This window comes from Rhinopithecus roxellana, chromosome 5 (assembly GCF_007565055.1).
Source record: "Rhinopithecus roxellana isolate Shanxi Qingling chromosome 5, ASM756505v1, whole genome shotgun sequence".
Lineage (NCBI taxonomy): Eukaryota > Metazoa > Chordata > Mammalia > Primates > Cercopithecidae > Rhinopithecus > Rhinopithecus roxellana.
The window spans coordinates 46,143,786-46,162,441 of NC_044553.1; the positions used below are offsets into that span (position 1 = coordinate 46,143,786).

The 18,656-nt window shown below is 41.4% G+C and overlaps 1 protein-coding gene across 9 annotated transcripts in view; it reads right to left on the reverse strand.

Moving 5' to 3' along the window:
* Positions 1-3,789: 3,789 nt before the first annotated feature.
* Positions 3,790-18,656, reverse strand: part of SLTM (SAFB like transcription modulator) — a 55,712-nt gene continuing 40,845 nt past the window's right edge. For all 9 annotated transcript variants that reach the window (XM_030930375.1, XM_030930373.1, XM_030930372.1 and 6 more), the window contains 9 exons: positions 18,376-18,461; positions 17,994-18,157; positions 15,020-15,200; positions 14,171-14,295; positions 13,169-13,337; positions 12,015-12,328; positions 11,771-11,915; positions 8,415-8,575; positions 3,790-4,842 (listed from right to left, as the gene is read on the reverse strand). In XM_030930375.1, the coding sequence (XP_030786235.1) occupies positions 4,734-4,842; positions 8,415-8,575; positions 11,771-11,915; positions 12,015-12,328; positions 13,169-13,337; positions 14,171-14,295; positions 15,020-15,200; positions 17,994-18,157; positions 18,376-18,461 (1,454 nt within the window). In that variant the 3' untranslated portion in view covers positions 3,790-4,733. The remainder of the gene's footprint in view (positions 4,843-8,414; positions 8,576-11,770; positions 11,916-12,014; positions 12,329-13,168; positions 13,338-14,170; positions 14,296-15,019; positions 15,201-17,993; positions 18,158-18,375; positions 18,462-18,656) is intronic.

The window sequence follows — 18,656 nt, forward strand, 5'->3', positions numbered from 1 at the left end:
CAGTGGCTAGATCTCAGCTCACTGCAAGCTCCGCCTCCCGGGTTTATGCCATTCTCCTGCCTCAGCCTCCCGAGTAGCTGGGACTACAGGCGCCCGCCACCTCGCCCGGCTAGTTTTTGTATTTTTAATAGAGACGGGGTTTCACCGTGTTAGCCAGGATGGTCTCGATCTCCTGACCTCGTGATCCGCCCGTCTCGGCCTCCCAAAGTGCTGGGATTACAGGCTTGAGCCACCGCGCCCGGCCGTATTCAATCTTAATTGTGTTTGTTACACCAATGCTACACCAACGTTACACGAACTTCAAGACAAAGCCCAGGCTCCCCCATTCCAACCAGATTGCTCTCCCTAAGTCCCTATTATAAAAATTCTGAATCCTTCACATGGTTATTCCTTCATCCAATATTTATTGAGTGGCTACTAAGAGCCAGGGGCCAGGGATACAGCAGTGAAAAGAAAAAATAGACGAAAACAGCTGTCCTTCTGGAGCTTACATTCAAGTAGGAAAAAATGGATTATAAATAGATTAGATGGCAAGGAGGGGGAATGCTGAGAAAGGGAGTAAGTGTGGCAAATTTATTTTATTTTGAGATAGAGTCTTGCTCTTGTCACGCAGGCTGGAGTGCAGTGGCGTGATCTTGGCTCACTGCAACCTCCGCCTCCCGGGTTCAAATAATTCTCCTGCCTCAGCCTCCTGAGTAGCTAGGATTACAGGCGCCCACCACCATGCCCGGCTAATTTTTTTGTAATTTTAGTAGAGACGGAGTTTCACCATGTTGGCCACGCTGGTCTCGAACTCCTGACCTCAGGTGATCCACCCACCTCTGCCTCCCAAATTGCCGGGATTACAGGCATGAGCCACTGTGCCCGGCTGAAATGTGGCAATTTTAAATAGAATCAAAGAAGGCATGGTTGAGAAAATGACATTTTTAGCTAAGAACTGAAGCAATGAGGAAGCGAGCCACATGGCTATCTGAGGGAGAGCATTTCAGATGAAGGAGCACAAGCAAAAGGCTTGAGATGAGATGCTGTGGTCAACACATGGAACCAGGTGAACAAGGAAGAGAGTAGTAGGAAATGAGGTGGCAGACTGTATTCTGCAGATGGAGAGACATTAGAGGGCTTGGAGGGGAAGTTGATCTTCTCAGAGAAAAATGTTAAGAGGGGTAGAAGACAGAGATATTGGTGATTTTGGTACGGAATATGTAGGTGAACATTAACTACATGATACCTGCCCCTTAGGCCTGGCTGGAATGGCTAAGTCAAAAGGAAAGAGAAAGAAAAGACAGAAGCTTATCTGTAGGAAGCACTTAAAGGATTTCAGGAAACAATTTGTTTCAGATAAAAATAAACAGTATTGTTGAGTGGTGCGTTTTAAGGGATATTATTAATTTTACCTACAGCGCCCTTACTGAGTTGAAGGTGGTGATTATTTGAGAGGATTAGTTTTTGGGGGTAACTACACATGGTAAATTTGAGGTGTTTGACTGAAATGCTAATTAAGCAGTTATTGGAGGTATTAGAAGAGATTCATCTTTAGGTAGAGAGATGGATTGGATGAGATTCTTTACAAATGCAAAAAATCTGACAATTTTTTTTTTCCTTTTTTTTTTTTTTCTAGACGGTGTCTCACTCTGTAGCCAGGCTGGAGTGCAGTGGCGCCATCTCGGCTTACTGCAGTCTGTGCCTCCCGGGTTCAAGCGATTGTCCTGCCTTAGCCTCCCAAGTAGCTGGGATTACAAAAAGGATTCAGTATTTGTTAGGACATGTTAAGTATGGAGGAACTGAGTTAAGTGACAATCCAGGCAGAAGGGTTTTAAATGTTTTCATTACTTCATACATTTAAGAGCTTGAGATTTTTTCTATGTAATTTCTAAGCTTTTAATTTTATTTTACAATATTTGGCATGTGTAGTTTCTGACGTCGGCATCTTGCCCAGCTTACCAAGACTGGTTACTATCTTTCTTGAATCTTTTTTTCACCATGTGAGCTGTGTATAGCTTCTAACTCATTGATGCCATTGCACTGTGGCGAAACATTTGGATTGTGCATCAAGCACACGGGGAATGGCACATTTTCCTCCATTCTCTTGGCTTTGAGGAGACTGTCTTCCTTCACGGATCATGAAGTCAGGAGTTCAAGACTAGCCTGGTCAACATGGTGAAACCCTGTCTCTACTAAAAATACAAAAAATTAGCGGGGCATGGTGGCAGTCACCTGTAATCCCACCTATTTGGGAGGCTGAAGCAGGGGAATTGCTTGAACCCAGGAGGCAGAGGTTGCAGTGAGCCAAGACAGCACCACTGCACTCCAGCCTGGGCAACAGAGCGAGAGTCCATCTTGACAACAACAACAACAACAACAACAACAACAACAACAACAACAAAATCTCTAAATAGGCCAGATGCAGTGGCTCACACTTGTAATCACAGCACTTTGAGAGGCTGAGGCGGGCAGATCATGATGTCAGGAGTTTGAGACCGGCTTGGCCAACACAGTGAAACCCCAACTCTACTAAAAATACAAAAAATAGCTGGGCGTGGTGGCAGGCGCCTGTAGTCCCAGCTACTCAGGAGACTGAGGCAGGAGAATCGCTTGAACCTGGCAGGCGGAGGTTGCAGTGAGCTGAGATGGCACCATTGCACTCCAGCCTGGGTGAGCGCCAGACTCCATCTCAAAACAACAAAAAACCCTCTAAATTTGGTTTTCACTATTGACCCTGAGCCAGCCAGGTCGCTGCTAGCTGCTGCCGGTGATCGCTGAGGGTCACTCAACCTGAATGCAGCATATCAGGTGGTTTTGTCAGGTTTTCTGAACTTAAAAAAGCACTCGCCATGGCAACTTGAGTAAAAAATAACTACCTAAAATGTCTGTAGGCTTGTACCCTTCAGTGTAAGTACAGAAAAGACTGAAACAAATTAAGGATCTAATGTTTAAAATGTAGGTTACTATCCAGATTCCCATCTGAAAACTGGTCAGGGTCAGTAATTCTACCTATGGCTAGGAGGATTCTTCTGAGTATTAGGCAAGCAAACTTACGTCAAACGCTTAGCACATCGCCCAGCACGTAAAGCGCGTAGCCAATGTTAGCAACTGTATGATAATCCCTTCTAAGAAACATAGTCCCACTCTACAAATGAGGAACCATTGAGAAGTGATATTCTAACCTAAAGTCACCAACATTCACTCCAGTGGATACTGAGGCTTCTCCTGTAACACTCTACTAAATGTTGTGATCAAGAAATGAAGTAGACCTCCCTCACACCAACGTACACACCCAACCTGCTCCCACAACTGTAGGACTGGGAATGGCAGAAAAGGTAACAAATCCAGAGGAGTCCCCACAGTGCCAGTTCCCCAAAGGACCAGAGACCACAGTACCTTGGTTGCCCACAGCACTGGGAAGTGTGAGCCATCTCATGGCATGACTGTACCGAGCATAGAGAGTGCTGAATTTACCAGAAATCTAGACCATTTGGATTTTTCACCACTGATTTATATAAAGAAATGTGGGAAGCTTTTTTGAAAGAACAGCATTTACCTTGAAGGGCTTTCCTAAAAGAGATGCCTTTTTAAAAAAATGCCATAGGATTAGTGGTTAAGTCTCTTAACACGTGAACAGCATATGCTGCCCAGCTACTGAGGTGAAGAGTCTAAGCTAGATTTATTTCTGAGGAACACAGACCAAAAGACAGCCTGTAGAGCTCTATACCTAGTCAGTCACCTTGGGCTGAACTACAGAAAGAACTGGAAAACTAACACCTAAAACGCTGAAAACAAAGACACATACAATTCGAGGTGTGGATTTTTATTTTCACAAAAAGACAACAATGTCTTCCCACATACAAGTATTTACAAAACCCAACTGATTCACCCATCTAGAACCTGGGTTTTTTTCCACTTCTCAACATAGTTGGGAACATGGAAACATTAATACCCACACAATTCCCGGAGATGGAATTTATCCATCAAACAGTGCAGATTACCTAAAAGTGCACTTACCTGCACAACTCGGTCTAAGAACCTTGTGAAACAAACCTCATGGCCAAGGTTTCATGAATCTATTTGGTTTCATACCATGCAAACCTGAACAAGTGTGCTGCTACACTAAACTGAAAATCAGTTCTCATTTTACAATTAAAAAGGTTCTCAACACTTTAGCAACTATACAGAATATGAAGGTTTATTTCAAAAAAGATTACATTTTTTTAAACCAGGATACACAGATGCACTTAATGTAACAGTACCTTCTGCAAAAATAGGTTACATAATACTCAGAAATGCAATGAACAATCTTATTCTCTAAAAATTAGACAGCTAAGACTTCTTAAGCATAGACAGCCTTCAAAATGGAGGCTGAAAATGCTTGGTGAAAAGAAGTAACTCTAGAGCCAGACACCACAGAGCTAAGGCTGCAAATTAAACCACTACCACACAGCTGCAAACTACTCTTTATAGTCACACGGCGTTAAACAAAACGACTTCAATTCCATCTTTTCAAATGTGTCTCGGTGCTGCAAGAAAAAAAGTTGAATGATACACAAAACTATTAAAAGTTACAACAGAACTATTTAAACATCTTCTCCAAAATTGAGAAAAGCAATCATGTTAAATTTTTAAAAAGAAAAGTCTGACAGAACCCTCAAGCAAGTCAGAGGTCCTTTTCATAAGTAGTCAAGTAAAGTTTACAGGAGATTTCAATAAATTATCATAAAACCATGGCAGAGAGCTCATTTTCAGAATCGTCGTGGAGGTCCACCCTTAAATGGCTTAAATCCGGAGCCACTTCCTCTTGGCATGGAATTGCCACTGATTTGTACAATTCTATTAATTGGGGATGCGTTACTGAAAAAGGTTTAAAAGAAAAAAAGTCAGAGAACAAAGAACAAATCATCACTGCAGATACTTACGCAGCACTTAACATTTGCCAGGCACTGTTCCTGGTACTTTATCCAAAATAAATCATTTACTCTTTTCAACAGTCCCCTGAGGTCTGAACCATTACTAACCCCACTTTACTGATGAAGAAACAGATCTGGAGGTTGAGGAACTCGTCCAGGGTCACAGAGCTAATAAAATGGTGGAGCAGAGATCTGAACTTGGGCAATCTCACTTTGAAGCCCCATTACTTCAGAAGCCAGTTGCAGATCTGCATGTGGATGGACCACAGCAGCAGATCTCTTAAGTGCAGACCCCAAACCAGCAGCAGTAGCACCAGCTGGGGGCCTGTTAGAAATCCAAATTCTTACCCCCATCTCAGACCACTGAGAAAGAAACTCTGGGAGTGGGACTCCCAGCAACCTGTTTTTGTTTGTTTGTTCTTTTAAATATATATATTTTTAGACAGGGTCTCACTCACTTCACCCAGGCTGGAGTGCAGTGGCACAATCATGGCTCACTGTAGCCGCCTTGACTTCCTGGACTCAGGTGATTCTCACACTTCAGCCAGCCACCAGAGTAGCTGGGACTACAGGCAAGCGCCACCATGCTCAGCTAATTTTTTAATTTTTAGTAGAGATGGGGTTGCACCATGTTGGCCAGGCTGATCTTGAACTCCTGGGCTCAAAAGATCTGCCAGCCTTGACCTCCCAAAGTACTGGAATTACAGGCAGGAGCCACCACGCCCGGCCAACCTGTGTTTTAACAGACCCTCCAGGTGATTCTGTTATTTGCTAAAGTTTGTGAGCTAAATTATAGGAAGTCATTTAAAAAATATTTCTGGAATCTTTATGTGTAATGCAACAGAGCAGATGTTAGTAACACAAAAAAGCAGACCCTCTCCCCCGACAAAAAACCTTTAACAGGCCGGGCACAGTGGCTCACACCTGTAATCCCAGCACTTTGGGAGGCCCAGGTGGGCGGATCAAGGAGAACTGCTTGAACCTGGAGGCAGAGGTTGCAGTGAGCTGAGATCGTGCCACTGTACCCCAGCCTGGGTGACAGAGCGAGACTCCATCTCAAAAAAGAAAAAACTTTAACAAACCAGGAGATAAAAATTTACAGTGAAGGCCGGGTGCAATGGTTCATGCCTATAATACCAGCACTTTGGGAGGCTGAGGCTGGAGGATCACCTGAGGAACAGGAGTTTGAGACCAGCCTGGTCAAGAAAGTGAAACCTCCATCTCTACTAAAAATACAAAAAATTAGCTGAACATGATGGCACATGCCTGTCCTAGCTACTTGGGAGGCCGAAGGAGAATCACTTGAACCCAGGAGGTGGAGGCTGCAGTGAGCTGAGATAGCGCCACTGCACTCCAGCTTGGGGGACAGAGACTTAGTCTTGGGAAAAACAAAAATTCTCTACAGTGAAATGGTTCAGGCAGAATAAAACTAGATTATAAAAAGGCTTAAATGCCAGACTAAGGAATCTGGGCTCGATCCTGTGACCTGGAGCAGCTGCTTGTTGTAGTTTTAGAGCAATAAATGGTATAACAAAATGGGAGTTTCAACAGTTCAATTTACAAATAGGGTAATGGAACACAAAAATAGTAATTTGGGAAGATCAGATAGAAGCTAAAATGAGGAATAAGGGATAGCTATGATAAACTTTTTTTTTTGTAGAGACAGGGTTTTGCCATGTTGCCCAGGCTGGTCTCGAACTCCTCAGTTCAAGTGATCCACCTACCTTGGCCTCCCAAAGTACTGGGATTACAGGCATGAGCCACTGTGCCCAGCCTGAGAAACATTTTTTTTAAAAATGGAGCCACACGGCCGGGCGCAGTGGCTCATGCCTGTAATCCCAGCGCTTTAGCAGGCCGAGGTGGGCAGATCACAAGGTCAGGAGTTCGAGACCAGCCTGGCCAACATGGTGAAACCCTGTCTCTGCTAAAAAATGCAAAAATTAGCCGGGCATGGTGGTGCACGCCTGTATTCCCAGCTACTCGCTTGAACCTGGGAGGCAGAGGTTGCAGTGAGCCGAGACTGTGCCACTACACTCCAGCCTGGACAGAGCAAGCCTCCGTCTCAAAAAAAACAAAAAACAAAAAAGAACCACACTTAGAAATTTATGCTAGGAATAAAGAAAGGTAAGGACAAGCCCCGTATTTCCAGTCAGGGTGAGTGAAAGGGATGGTGGCACTATCAAATTAAAAGAAGCTGCAGACAACAAAAGGGACACAAAGGTTTGAAACAGGAAAAGAATGAGTTCGACTGTGATCTTGAGTTCATGGACACAGCAAAGCACTTACATGGCAGTGGCAACATGAAGGTGAAAGGAAACAGCAGTGTCTAAAGCTTAGCCATGGGAAGGAGCCTGCAAAGGCAGTCACAAGGGCAGAAAGAAAGTGATGGTGCCCTAGAAAACAGACTCCCTCAAAGATAAACGACCATGTGAAACAGTGTTTAACCACCAAGGAGTCGAAAACCATGAAAATAAAAGAATCTATATTTATCAGGAGAAAAGTCATCAGTGACCTTTACAAACCGGATACAATGAATGGTGAGCTTGTGCAGGCAGAATTAGCACACTTACTGAAGTTTGATGGTAGAAGTGACCATGGAATAATAGTGACCTGGGTCACTGAGTCAAGTCAATATCTCTCCTAAGAGGAATGGGAAAGAAAGGAGGACATGAAAGAGATGGGGAAGCTGAAGACCTGCTGGCTGAAGGGCCACATCCGACCTCGGTGTGAAGAGAAAGTAAAGCTCGCCTCTTAATGTATGAATAGATTTTGTGTTAAATGTCTAAAAGCTCTGCCAAGAGTTATTTTAAATAACAGGGAGGAAACAGAACACACTTTCAGTTTTTTCTTCCTAAGAATTTGAGGAATGCTAGGTAGGGAACAAGATAATGGTTCCAATGTGAGGTTAAGATTTATTATCTAGACTGGGTGCAGTGGCTCCTGCCTGTAACCTCAGCACTTGGGGACGCTGAGGCAGGCAGATCACCCGAGGTCCGGAGATCGAGACCTGCCTGGGCAACATGGTGAAACCCCGTCTCTACTAAAAATATAAAAATTAGCTGGGCATGGTGGCGCATGCCTGTAGTCCCAGCTACTTGGGAGGCTGACATGAGAGAATCACTTGAACCCGGGAGGCGGAGGTTGCAGTGAGCCGAGATCTTGCCACTGCACTCCAGCCTGGGCGACAGAGTGAGACTCCATCTCAAAAAACAAAAAACAAAACAAAAGGATTATCTACTGGATCCTACCGTACATACATACCCATATCTAGATCAACTTGCCAGAACGTCACTGAATTCATTTACAAGGAAGAATACAAAGTAACACATTAATATCAGCTGTTCTGCACACAGTCTTTTGGAGACTCTGAGTTGATACAGGGAAATGTTCAGGCCGACCTAGGGTTTTCACTAGTTGCAGTTCAGTCTCTCAGAAACTATAATGACTTTTATGGAAAGGATGAAGTGTTGGTTGTGTGCTGGCAGAAAAAGTCTAAACTGGTTAGTGGTTATTTACCTTGAATGTTGGGTTATCATGCCTGCTCCTGCCCGGCCATCACCCATTCGCCTCGTATCATGATAGCTAGGCCCTTGAGAGGGTGGACCATGCCACTCTTTCCTTGGTCCGCTTGTGTCCCGTCCATGGCGTTCAACCACATGTCGCTCCTCAGCATAGTGCTAAAAGAATAGCATATGAAAAGTCACTTGGGCGGGCGCAGTGGCTCATACCTGTAATCCCAGCACTTTGGGAGGCTGAGGCAGGCGGATCACCTGAGGTCAGGAGTTCGAGACCAGCCCGGCTAACATGGTGCAACCCCATTTCTACTAAAAATACAAAAAATTAGCCAGGCATGGTGGCCCACACCTATAATCCCAGCTAGTCAGGAGGCTGGGGCAGGAGAATCGCTTGCACACTCCAGGAGGCGGAGGTTGCAGTGAGCTGAGATCACGCCATTGCACTCCTGCTTGGGCAACAATAGTGAAACCCCATCTCAAAAAAAAAAAAGTCATGACACCCTCAGTCTCGGTCTCATACCAACTTATACTGGTGTGCTTTTAATGTCAGAAGCAAATTAATAAGATGTCTGAGAAGATAAAAGGATGAGTAGTGCAACAGCATATGGAAAGAGTTTGTATCTATTTTGTAGTGAGAAGCTACTCAGGCTTCAGGGAAGGGTATGGAGGAAATGATTCAATACTTTTTGTTGCCGTTGTTTTGTTTTTTGAGACGGAGTCTCGCTCTGCTGTCAGACTGGAATGCAGTGGCGCGATCTCAGCTCACTGCAACCTCTGCCTCCTGGGTTGGAGCAATTCTCCTGCCTCAGCCTCCCAAGTAGCTGCGACTACAGGCGTGCGCCACCGCGCCCAGCTAATTTTTGTATTTTTAGTGGACACGGGGTTTCACCATGTTGGCCAGGATGGTCTTGATCTCTTGACTTCATGATCCGCCTGCCTTGGCCTCCCAAAGTGCTGGGATTACAGATGTGAGCCACCGCACCCAGCCAATTCCTTTTTTCAAAAATAATTGTTTTTGGAGACATGATCAAGTGCTGCCCAGGTTGGAGCACAGTGTTGCTACCGTAACTCACTGCAACTGTGAACTCCTAGGCTCCAGCAATTCTCCTGCCTCAGCCTCCTGCCTAGCTGGGACTACCGGGTGCACACCACCATGCCCAGCTAATTTTTTAATTTTCCTGTGGAGATGGGGTCTCACTATATTGTCCAAGCTGGTCTCAAACCTCTGGCCTCAAGTAATCCTCCTGCCTTGGCCTCCAAAAGTGCTGGGATTACAGCCATGAGCCACCAGGCCTGGACATTAATTTCTATTTCTGTATTTTCTAGCACCCAAGGACTTTTTGACCCTTGATTATTTCAAATACTTGGATCTTATATTGACTGTAAGAACGCACAGACAGAGATCAAAACCTTAAGACAAGCCACGGCGGGGCCTATGATCAGCCTATCAGGACAACATGCAAACAGCACAGAAAACAGGAGTTGTCAACTTATTTTACATCGTACTACTTAGTGCTATGGCACTTACAAGGTGCTACATCCCTAACTATGGAAAACAGAGTAGCAAACACAAAGAAACAGAAACTGTAGAACTAGGGATCTAAGGAAAGAGAAAGCAAGCATTGTGATACTTAGCTTACAGGAAAGACAGCAGAAGGTACCCACAGAGAGGCTTAGATACAATACTGGCAGAACAATTTACAGACTAACACTATGAAAAAGAAAATTTTCAAGGGAGGATACAAGATCTCCTAAGGACACATTTTCTAAAAGGACATCTGAATGCAGAGGGCTGGTCTTTGAGACTTTCTTAAATTTTACTGTAAACAAGGCAGACTTATCTGGATTATAGACTCAGTCTTAAAAATTCTGTTTAAGGGGAGGGCGTGATGGTTCATGCCTGTGATTCCAGCACTTTGGGAGGCAGAGGAGGGTGAATCACCTGAGGTTGGAAGTTTGTAACCAGCCTGGCCAACATGGTGAAACCCCACCTCTACTAAAAATACAAAAATTAGCCAGGCGTGGTGGCGCACATCTGTAGTCCCAGCTACTGGGGAGGCTGAGGAAGGAGAATCACTTGAACCTGGGAGGCGGAGGTTGCAGTGAGCCGAGATCACGCTACTGCATGTCAGCCTAGGCGACAGAGTGAGACTCCATCTCAAAAACAAACAAATAAACAAACACACTAATATGTATTAAAATACAAAACAAACACCAGCATATAATGGAGACACACACATTGCACAATTCTTTTTGGTATATAATTTATGAAAGTATGCCCTAACTGTGCTACTGTCAACCCACATGCCAGTATTTCATCAGTAGAATACTTTTAAATGAGGCAAAAGGTTTTTGTTCATTTCAGTCTCTAAGAGATGAAGATACTTTCCTCTGTCCAGCTCATTAACTTACAAAACATTCAAGTCAATATAAGTGTCACAAGAATAAAAATTTAAAAATATGTAACATTACACTCATCTACCTTTAGGATAAGAAGACAAAAAACAGACAAAGGTCTATTTCAATTTTACACTTGAAGCTACTTAAATGAAGCAGGAGAAAAAGATGTGTGTATGTATACATACATATATATAAATACATACATACATATATATATATATATATATGTTTTTTTTTTTTTTTTTCTCCCAGACAGGGTCTGGCTCTGTAACCCAGGCTGGAGTGCAGTGGTGCCATCTTGGCTCACTGCAACCTCCAACTCTTGGGCTCAAGCGATTCTCCTGCCTCAGCCTCCAGAGTAGCTGGGATTGCAGGCGCACACCACCACACCCAGGTAATTTTTGTATTTTTAGTAGAGATGGTGTTTCGCCATGTTGCCCAGGCTGGTCTCAAACTCCTGAGCTCGGGCAATCTGCCCACCTCGGCCTCCCAAAGTGCTGGGATTACAGGCATGAGCCACCATACCTGGTCAAGAATATCTTATTAAGAAGGAAAAAGTGAAAAGGAAACACAAATAGGGGCCATAGGGGCCAAAGATTTCAGATCCAGTTTGAAAGCCTCAATTTCTTAAAAAGAAATAAAACCAAAGTTATCATTAGACAGGCTCATTTATCAAATTAACAATTCTTAAATTTCACTAGGAAGTTTAATCAAAATGGAGTAAGTATTTCAAGGCTAGTACCTTAACTCTTTGGACTACTGATGGTCAACTCTGACAGTAAAGTATGAGAAAAATTCAGATTATTTTTAAATATTAAAATTAAAAATTAATGCCTCTCAATCATTCCAATCTAGCTAATCTAGGCCATATCAAAATGTTACTGTATATCCAGAGTAGCTCATGAATCCTCTAAATGTATGTCTGCAGGCTGGAGGCAAGCCTCCCGCAGCATTTACCTGTGATCCACCTCCTCGGTCTGTGATGACTCCTCTGTCTCCCTCTCTGCTCCCGTACCCCGAAGCGCTGCTACGATTCCCAGGGGGAGCACCTCTCACACTGTGCCCTGATACTTCTCTCCCAGATCGTTCTGGCCTTTCGACTCTGTTAAACAAAGCATAAAAACATACATGATCAAAACTGTAATGTTTTTAACCCCAAGGCATGAGACCACTAGGAAAGCATTACAAAGTACACAGCTACCTTGTTTCCCGTTTGTCAGTGGACATGCTTCCTTCACTTTTCCAGCTGGTGGGTCTGGAAGGATTGGGCCCTGTCTCTCGAGGATGTCTAGGATGAGTGATATCAGGCCTGTCATGAATAATCACCGTTCTCCTTTCGTCTCGCTCCCCTCGAACTTCTCGCCTGTCTGATTCTCTAAGTTCGTTTCTTGGTGGAGGCTCATTTCTTCTGGAGTCACTGAAATTTTTGGGATATCTTTCAAAGCTTGGATCTTCCCTTCGTGCAGTAGGTCGTGCTTTTTTCCCCTCACTTTGACCAACAAAGCGATCCCGCCTATTGATTAGAAACAAAGAATATAGGTCCAAGAAGTGCTTACTTGAGTGCTTAATTCTTCTTAACTTTGTCTGCATAACCTATAATGATGAAACCAAAAAATGAACTTAAGGCAAAGCCATGGAAAAAAGCTAGTTATTGATTATTACAACTCATTTTCTTTTAAACTGAACTAACTGTCTAGCCTAAGGTTGGTTTTCTTAGTGTTCAGGAGAAATGATACCAAACACTCAAAGTCGCTACCAAGCTGAAGATTGTTTTACTGTTCTTAACAGTTGAGGCACATTCAAAGCAATCAGTGCTCCCACAGTTTTAAAGATAAGAAGAGGCCGGGCGCGGTGGCTCGTGCCTGTAATGTCAGCACTTTGGAAGGCTGAGGTGGATGGATCACTTGAGGCCAGAAGTGCTAGACCAGCCTGGCCAACATGGCAAAACCCCATCTCTACCAAAAATACAAAAATTAGCCGGGCATGGTGGTGGTGCATGTCTATAATCCCAGCTACTTGGGAGGCTGAGGCACAAGAATCATTTGAACCCAGGAGGCAGAGGTTACAGTACACCAAGATTGCACCACTGTGTTCTAGCCTGGGAGACAAGTGGGACCCTGTCTCAAAAAAAATAAAAATAAAGATAAGAAGATAAAGGCAACCTACTTAATGGTGTTCTAGTTAATTAATTTGGAATACTGAATCACATTCCCATTAACAGAAACAAAAACCATATAATTTGTTCTGAGCATTCAGTTCTGAGCTGGTACTTCTTAATTAAGATTTTAGGAGAAACGGAGTTATCACTAGCAAGGCTCATAAAATAAATGTAACAATTTTCAACATATCTACCTTTTCAAAAGATGAAGACTGTACTGCTGAACTCTCAGGAAACCTGCCTCTCTCTCGGTGATCAAAGTCATTAAATCTGTTCTGTTGGCGAGAGTAGTCAGATCCATGGCCAAATCGTGCATCTGTATCTAGAGACAACTTTTTATTCTCGCTCCAGTAAGGATCATCTCGCCTTGAAGAGAAATATTTGCTCATTTACATAAATTAGTTCTACAGTAATCAAACAACATTTACTTGGAGTCATACATACCACATGTTAGAACTGTGGACACAACAGGGCTAATAAACTCAAGACATAAGACACTCAGGAGTACAAACTAGCAAAGACTTAATTGTTGAATTACATAAAGTCAAATAGTGTGAGAAGAATTTAACAGGAAAGAAAAATAGTTGAAAAACTGCATGTCTTATAATTATTAAATGGAAAAGACAAACAAAATACTTGAAACCACTTTATAATAAAATTCTAACCAGCAGTTCACAACCTCTTCAGTTATCCTTAACTTTGGAAACGTTTGAGTGGCAAGTCAGAAGCACAGTTCATTCATTCCACCTATTTCTCTACACAATCAACTCACTTTAATAGAATTTCTGTTAAGAAAATTAAATGGGCATACTTATATTTTTAAATCTATATGAAGTATGAATCCAAACACACAACAGAATGTATCTTTCAATCTCAAGTTTATGACTTCCATTTCTATACTATCTGCACTACCTTTTTAAGAATGTTCAAAATCTGTTTATTATGGAAGCCTACCACGACAATGTATTTCCAGTCATAATGAAAAACATTTGGCGTCAGAAAAGTAGACAGGGAAAGAAACGCAGACTGTTCCCACTTGCCAGTGCACTGGGTCTACCCCAGTACTGTAATCCTTCCCATCCCTGTTGATCATGACTTTTATTTCAGTGATGGGAGTCTATACTTTCTAATTCTCTAGTCTTAGCCTAAAGGGAATAAAACAGCAAGTGTAACTGTTAAGGAATAAAGTGAGTAACTACCTATGATCTACATCACGTGGGCGTTTCAAGGAATTCCTTTTTTCTTGTTCATAACGAAGTTGCTGTTGTTGCCTTCTGAGTTCCTCTCTTTCTCGAGCAATCCGTTCAGCTTCCTTACGACGTTCCTTCAGACAACACAGAAGGAAGAACCAACCAAGGCAAAATGAAAACATAAGATAAGTATACATGCAACCTTGTTTTAATCCTGTCGCTAAGAAACCATCATAAGCAAAGACCAGGCAAAACACAAACCTATGACACCTAAATTTGATTTCAATAATCTAGGCTATAGCTATTGTTCTGCAACATTAAAAATAACAAGGACTGGATGGTGAAAGTTGGCAAGTATTTGGGAAAGTCAAGTTTAGTTTAATCATTCAACTAAAATAAAAGCACCTAAAGGGAATTAGAAATAGCGTTCTTAATATGTATGGAGACTAAGTGCCTTAAAACCCTGAGGTGCAATTCTGCAAAGAGAGGCATTATTTCCTTCCAGCCTTGGGAAATCATTCCCACTATAATATGTAAGGAAATCATTATTATTTTCTAAGACTGGGATAGTGACAGAGCCTGGATTACAACTACTCGGGACTCATAGTCCTATGCTCAGACTATTAGGCTGCCATGATATTGCAGAGCTAGAATTATTACCAGTTATCTAGAACAAAGTCACTACTAATTGTATTTTTAACTAGTATCTAATTCACTGTTATCTTTCAGGGACACTTAAAAGCTCATTAGCTAAACTCATTCTATAGACGCTTTACAACAAGTAAAGCAAATTTTAGGGCTAAAATCACAGTTTGAAAAAGGTGAGTTATTTAAGATGAAAAGATTTTCTGACTGCACCTGTTCAATACGAATGCGTTCCCTTTCCAAGCGTTCGCGTTCCATTCTCTCTCTCTCTAGTTTTTGCCTTTCAATTTCTAGGCGCTCTCTCTCTCTCTGTAAGCGTTCCCGTTCTTCCCGTTCACGAATTATTCTAATGCGTTCTCGCTCTCGACGCTCTCTCTCTGCAATCTCTCTTCGTCTACCAAAAATCAGTATTTAGAAATACTTAAATTATGCTAGCACTGTGTGAAAGAGAATAGCTTTGAATTTGAATTTTTCCTTGAGGTTGGCAATTTTAAATTTCAACTCAATCTAAGTAGTTTTAATGTAATTGGAAAGATAATTCAAAGTAAAACTTTAAACAGATCCCAATATTTTCACTTATTTATAAATAAGACTGTCAACTGAGCAGCTAAATTTTATAATATAGAGTAGTTGCCTCTTAGATGATTCCTGTTTAAATAAAAATCACTATAATAATAGTCCATTAATTAATTGACATTTTAGAAGGATGTAATCTGCATATATAAATTTACAAAACTACAACTTCCAACACCTGTTTTTGATGGAAAAAGCTCTAATGCCTATTATATATTCTATTGTATCTCCTTAAACAAAGTATATACTTTATTTTGAGGATTTGGGATCATAACAATGAACATCAACAATAGCAAATACTACATACAACAAAATGGTGTCTTTAAGGGCTATTTTGTAATGTTTACTATCCTATAATAGATGGCTCCAGGTAATGTGTTTTCTGAGTGAGAGGTAGTTCAACTGTTTGCTGAACTGAATTGTTATTATATTAGACTTTTAATTTTATTTTCTTACTGTAAGGTAGTCAGTGTCCTTTTCTGTCTATCATTAGCATGTCTTTCTCTAGTAACACAGTGGTTCTCAATGGGTCAGTACTATTTCTACAGAAATCCATCAGGTTTTTTTTTTGTTTGTTTGTTTTGTTTTGTTTTGTTTTGTTTTGTTTTGTTTTGTTTTTCCGAGACGGAGTCTGGCTCTGTCGCCCAGGCTGGAGTGCAGTGGCCGGATCTCAGCTCACTGCAAGCTCCGCCTCCCGGGTTCACGCCATTCTCCTGCCTCAGCCTCCCGAGTAGCTGGGACTACAGGCGCCCGCCACCTCGCCCGGCTAGTTTTTTTGTATTTTTTAGTAGAGACGGGGTTTCACCACGTTAGCCAGGATGGTCTCGATCTCCTAACCTCGTGATCCGCCCGTCTCGGCCTCCCAAAGTGCTGGGATTACAGGCTTGAGCCACCGCGCCCGGCCCAATCAGGTATTTTTAATTACCACAATGACCATGGGGCAGATACTAGCATTTAGTGTATGAGGATGAAGGAATCTAAGCATCTTATTGATGCATGGAATAGTGAGGATAGTCGTACACAGTAAGAACCATCCAACACTTCTCATACCTTTCAGATGCCACAATGGACATTCACACCATTAAAAACAACCAAATGCCTTATGCAAAAATAACATGTGAGTCTAGAACTCAACCCCATTTTTAATAAATACTAAGTTTGTCTGTTTTGATATGATTTATGTATTCTAGAATTTCCAATAATGCAACTCCATAAAAACAGAAGGAAAATTATACTTTCTTGAGACTTTTACCAAGAGTTGCTCACCATTTCAGAAATCATGTCATAACGTCAACACTACTTCTGGTATTTACTAACCAATACAACGTATCAACTGACATACAATGTCAGTATTTGGAGCTGTCCCATTCTCAGTGAGTCTAAACAGGGATGCAAACATCTGACTACTTCATTAAGTCATGCCTAAACATTCCTATCTGGAATACATATTTTTATTATAAATTACTTTTATTTCTCCTTTATATTATAGTTAAGCCATTACTTTTATTTTTGGAAATTATTAGTATAGGTTAAGTATGTTACGCATCAGTTTCATTTCAGGAGAGTAAAGGCATTGCAACATTTTTTAATATAAAAGGGACTTTGGTCTCATAGGGTTTGAGAATCACTGGTCTAGTTGCTCCTCAATCCCACTGTCCTTTCAATCTGTTGTCAACTAAATAAACAGGAAGCTAGGCACATTTAGACTTCATCTTAAAAAAGAGAAAATGGGTTCTATGTGCTATAAGGATTACTTCCTTTTAGTAAAGTTGTGTGTCAATTATTGTACAGAATAACCTAAATTGCTAAAAGTATCTCTGGTAGTTCCCAACACTCTCATGAATGAATAGATGAAATCCCATGGTAAGTAACCCCTGGACAAGATAGGTTAACAATTGAAATAATATACTACAAAACACACCCACAAGACTATTTTAAGTGGCATCCAAAAATTGGTATACAAAAGTAAACTGACACTCATGATGAACTGTTGAGATATGGCCACTAAAAATGGAAGCATCTTGCTTTGTTTATATTTTTCATTTGTTTTAAAGAGAATGCTTGCTTTGGGATACAATCTGAATACTATTAGGCTCAAAGGGCAAATCTTCCTTAGGCACTAATGCGAACAATAAATTTTTGCTAAATTTGTTAAAATGTCAGATTACAGTATTTGAACACTATAGCTACTTTGAAACTATCTTATCTCAGATTTTTGCTTTAAAGTCATGTTTTTTTATGGCGGCAGCTTTGGTGTTGAGGAAAGAGCATTGGACTTGGAGTCAGAAGACTTGGGTCTGAGTCCCGACTCTGCCACTTGTTAGCCATGTGGGCACTGGAAGAGTCATTTAGCCTCTCTGGGCCTCCACTTTTTTTAGTTGTATAATGGACATAACTAGCCTTATAGAACTGTTGAGTTGGAGATAACAGATGGAAAGCACTTTGTAAATTGTAAAGTGCTATGCAAACTTAAGAAATCATTAGATGCTACCGTACTTCTTTAATGTGTTAAACAGTTTGCTGTGGGAATACAATTTCCAGAAATCTGGCTTATAACCAGTGTTAAATATTTACCTATATTTAATGACAGGTATAAAACAGACACTCTTCCTACCTTCGAAGTTCCATTGCTCGTCGCAGCCTTTCAAAACGAACTAAATGTTCTCTCAACCTTTGTTCCTTCATCTTTTCAAAAGGCAAGATCTCTTTCCTTCTGTAGTCTTTATCTCTTTTTTTATCTAGACTAGCTCTCTCCTTTTCCTTACTTCTCCCATGAATCTATAGAAAAAAATTAGAAGAACACTAGAAATTAAAATATTTTGGGGCTTTGTTTTTCAAGTTTAGCAGGTCATTTAAAAAGTTCAAATGACTAGTAACATTTCCTTTTTCTTGGGTTTGCTAGCATGCAAGTATGCAAAGATGGTTATGGAAAAACAGAATTATCTTCTTTTGTAAACAGCTGAAGTAGTATACAGCCATCCTGATCAGAGACTTACTTTCTCATATCTTCCTCTTCTTGATGGTCTACAATGATCTCCTTTAGTTTGGTCTAATATTACCATATGTCCTGGACTCTTTGAACCTAAGGGGGAAAAAATTATGTAAAACAAATGTCTAAAAATTATCATTGAAAAAGAAAATACATATGTAAAAATGCTAAATTCTGATAGTCCCACACCAATACATGAAATAAAAAACCTACTTATTCTACAAGAACTTAAATGCAAAGAGTTTTTTAAACAGTTCAGTCCCCTAACATAAAATACTTTCAGTGATA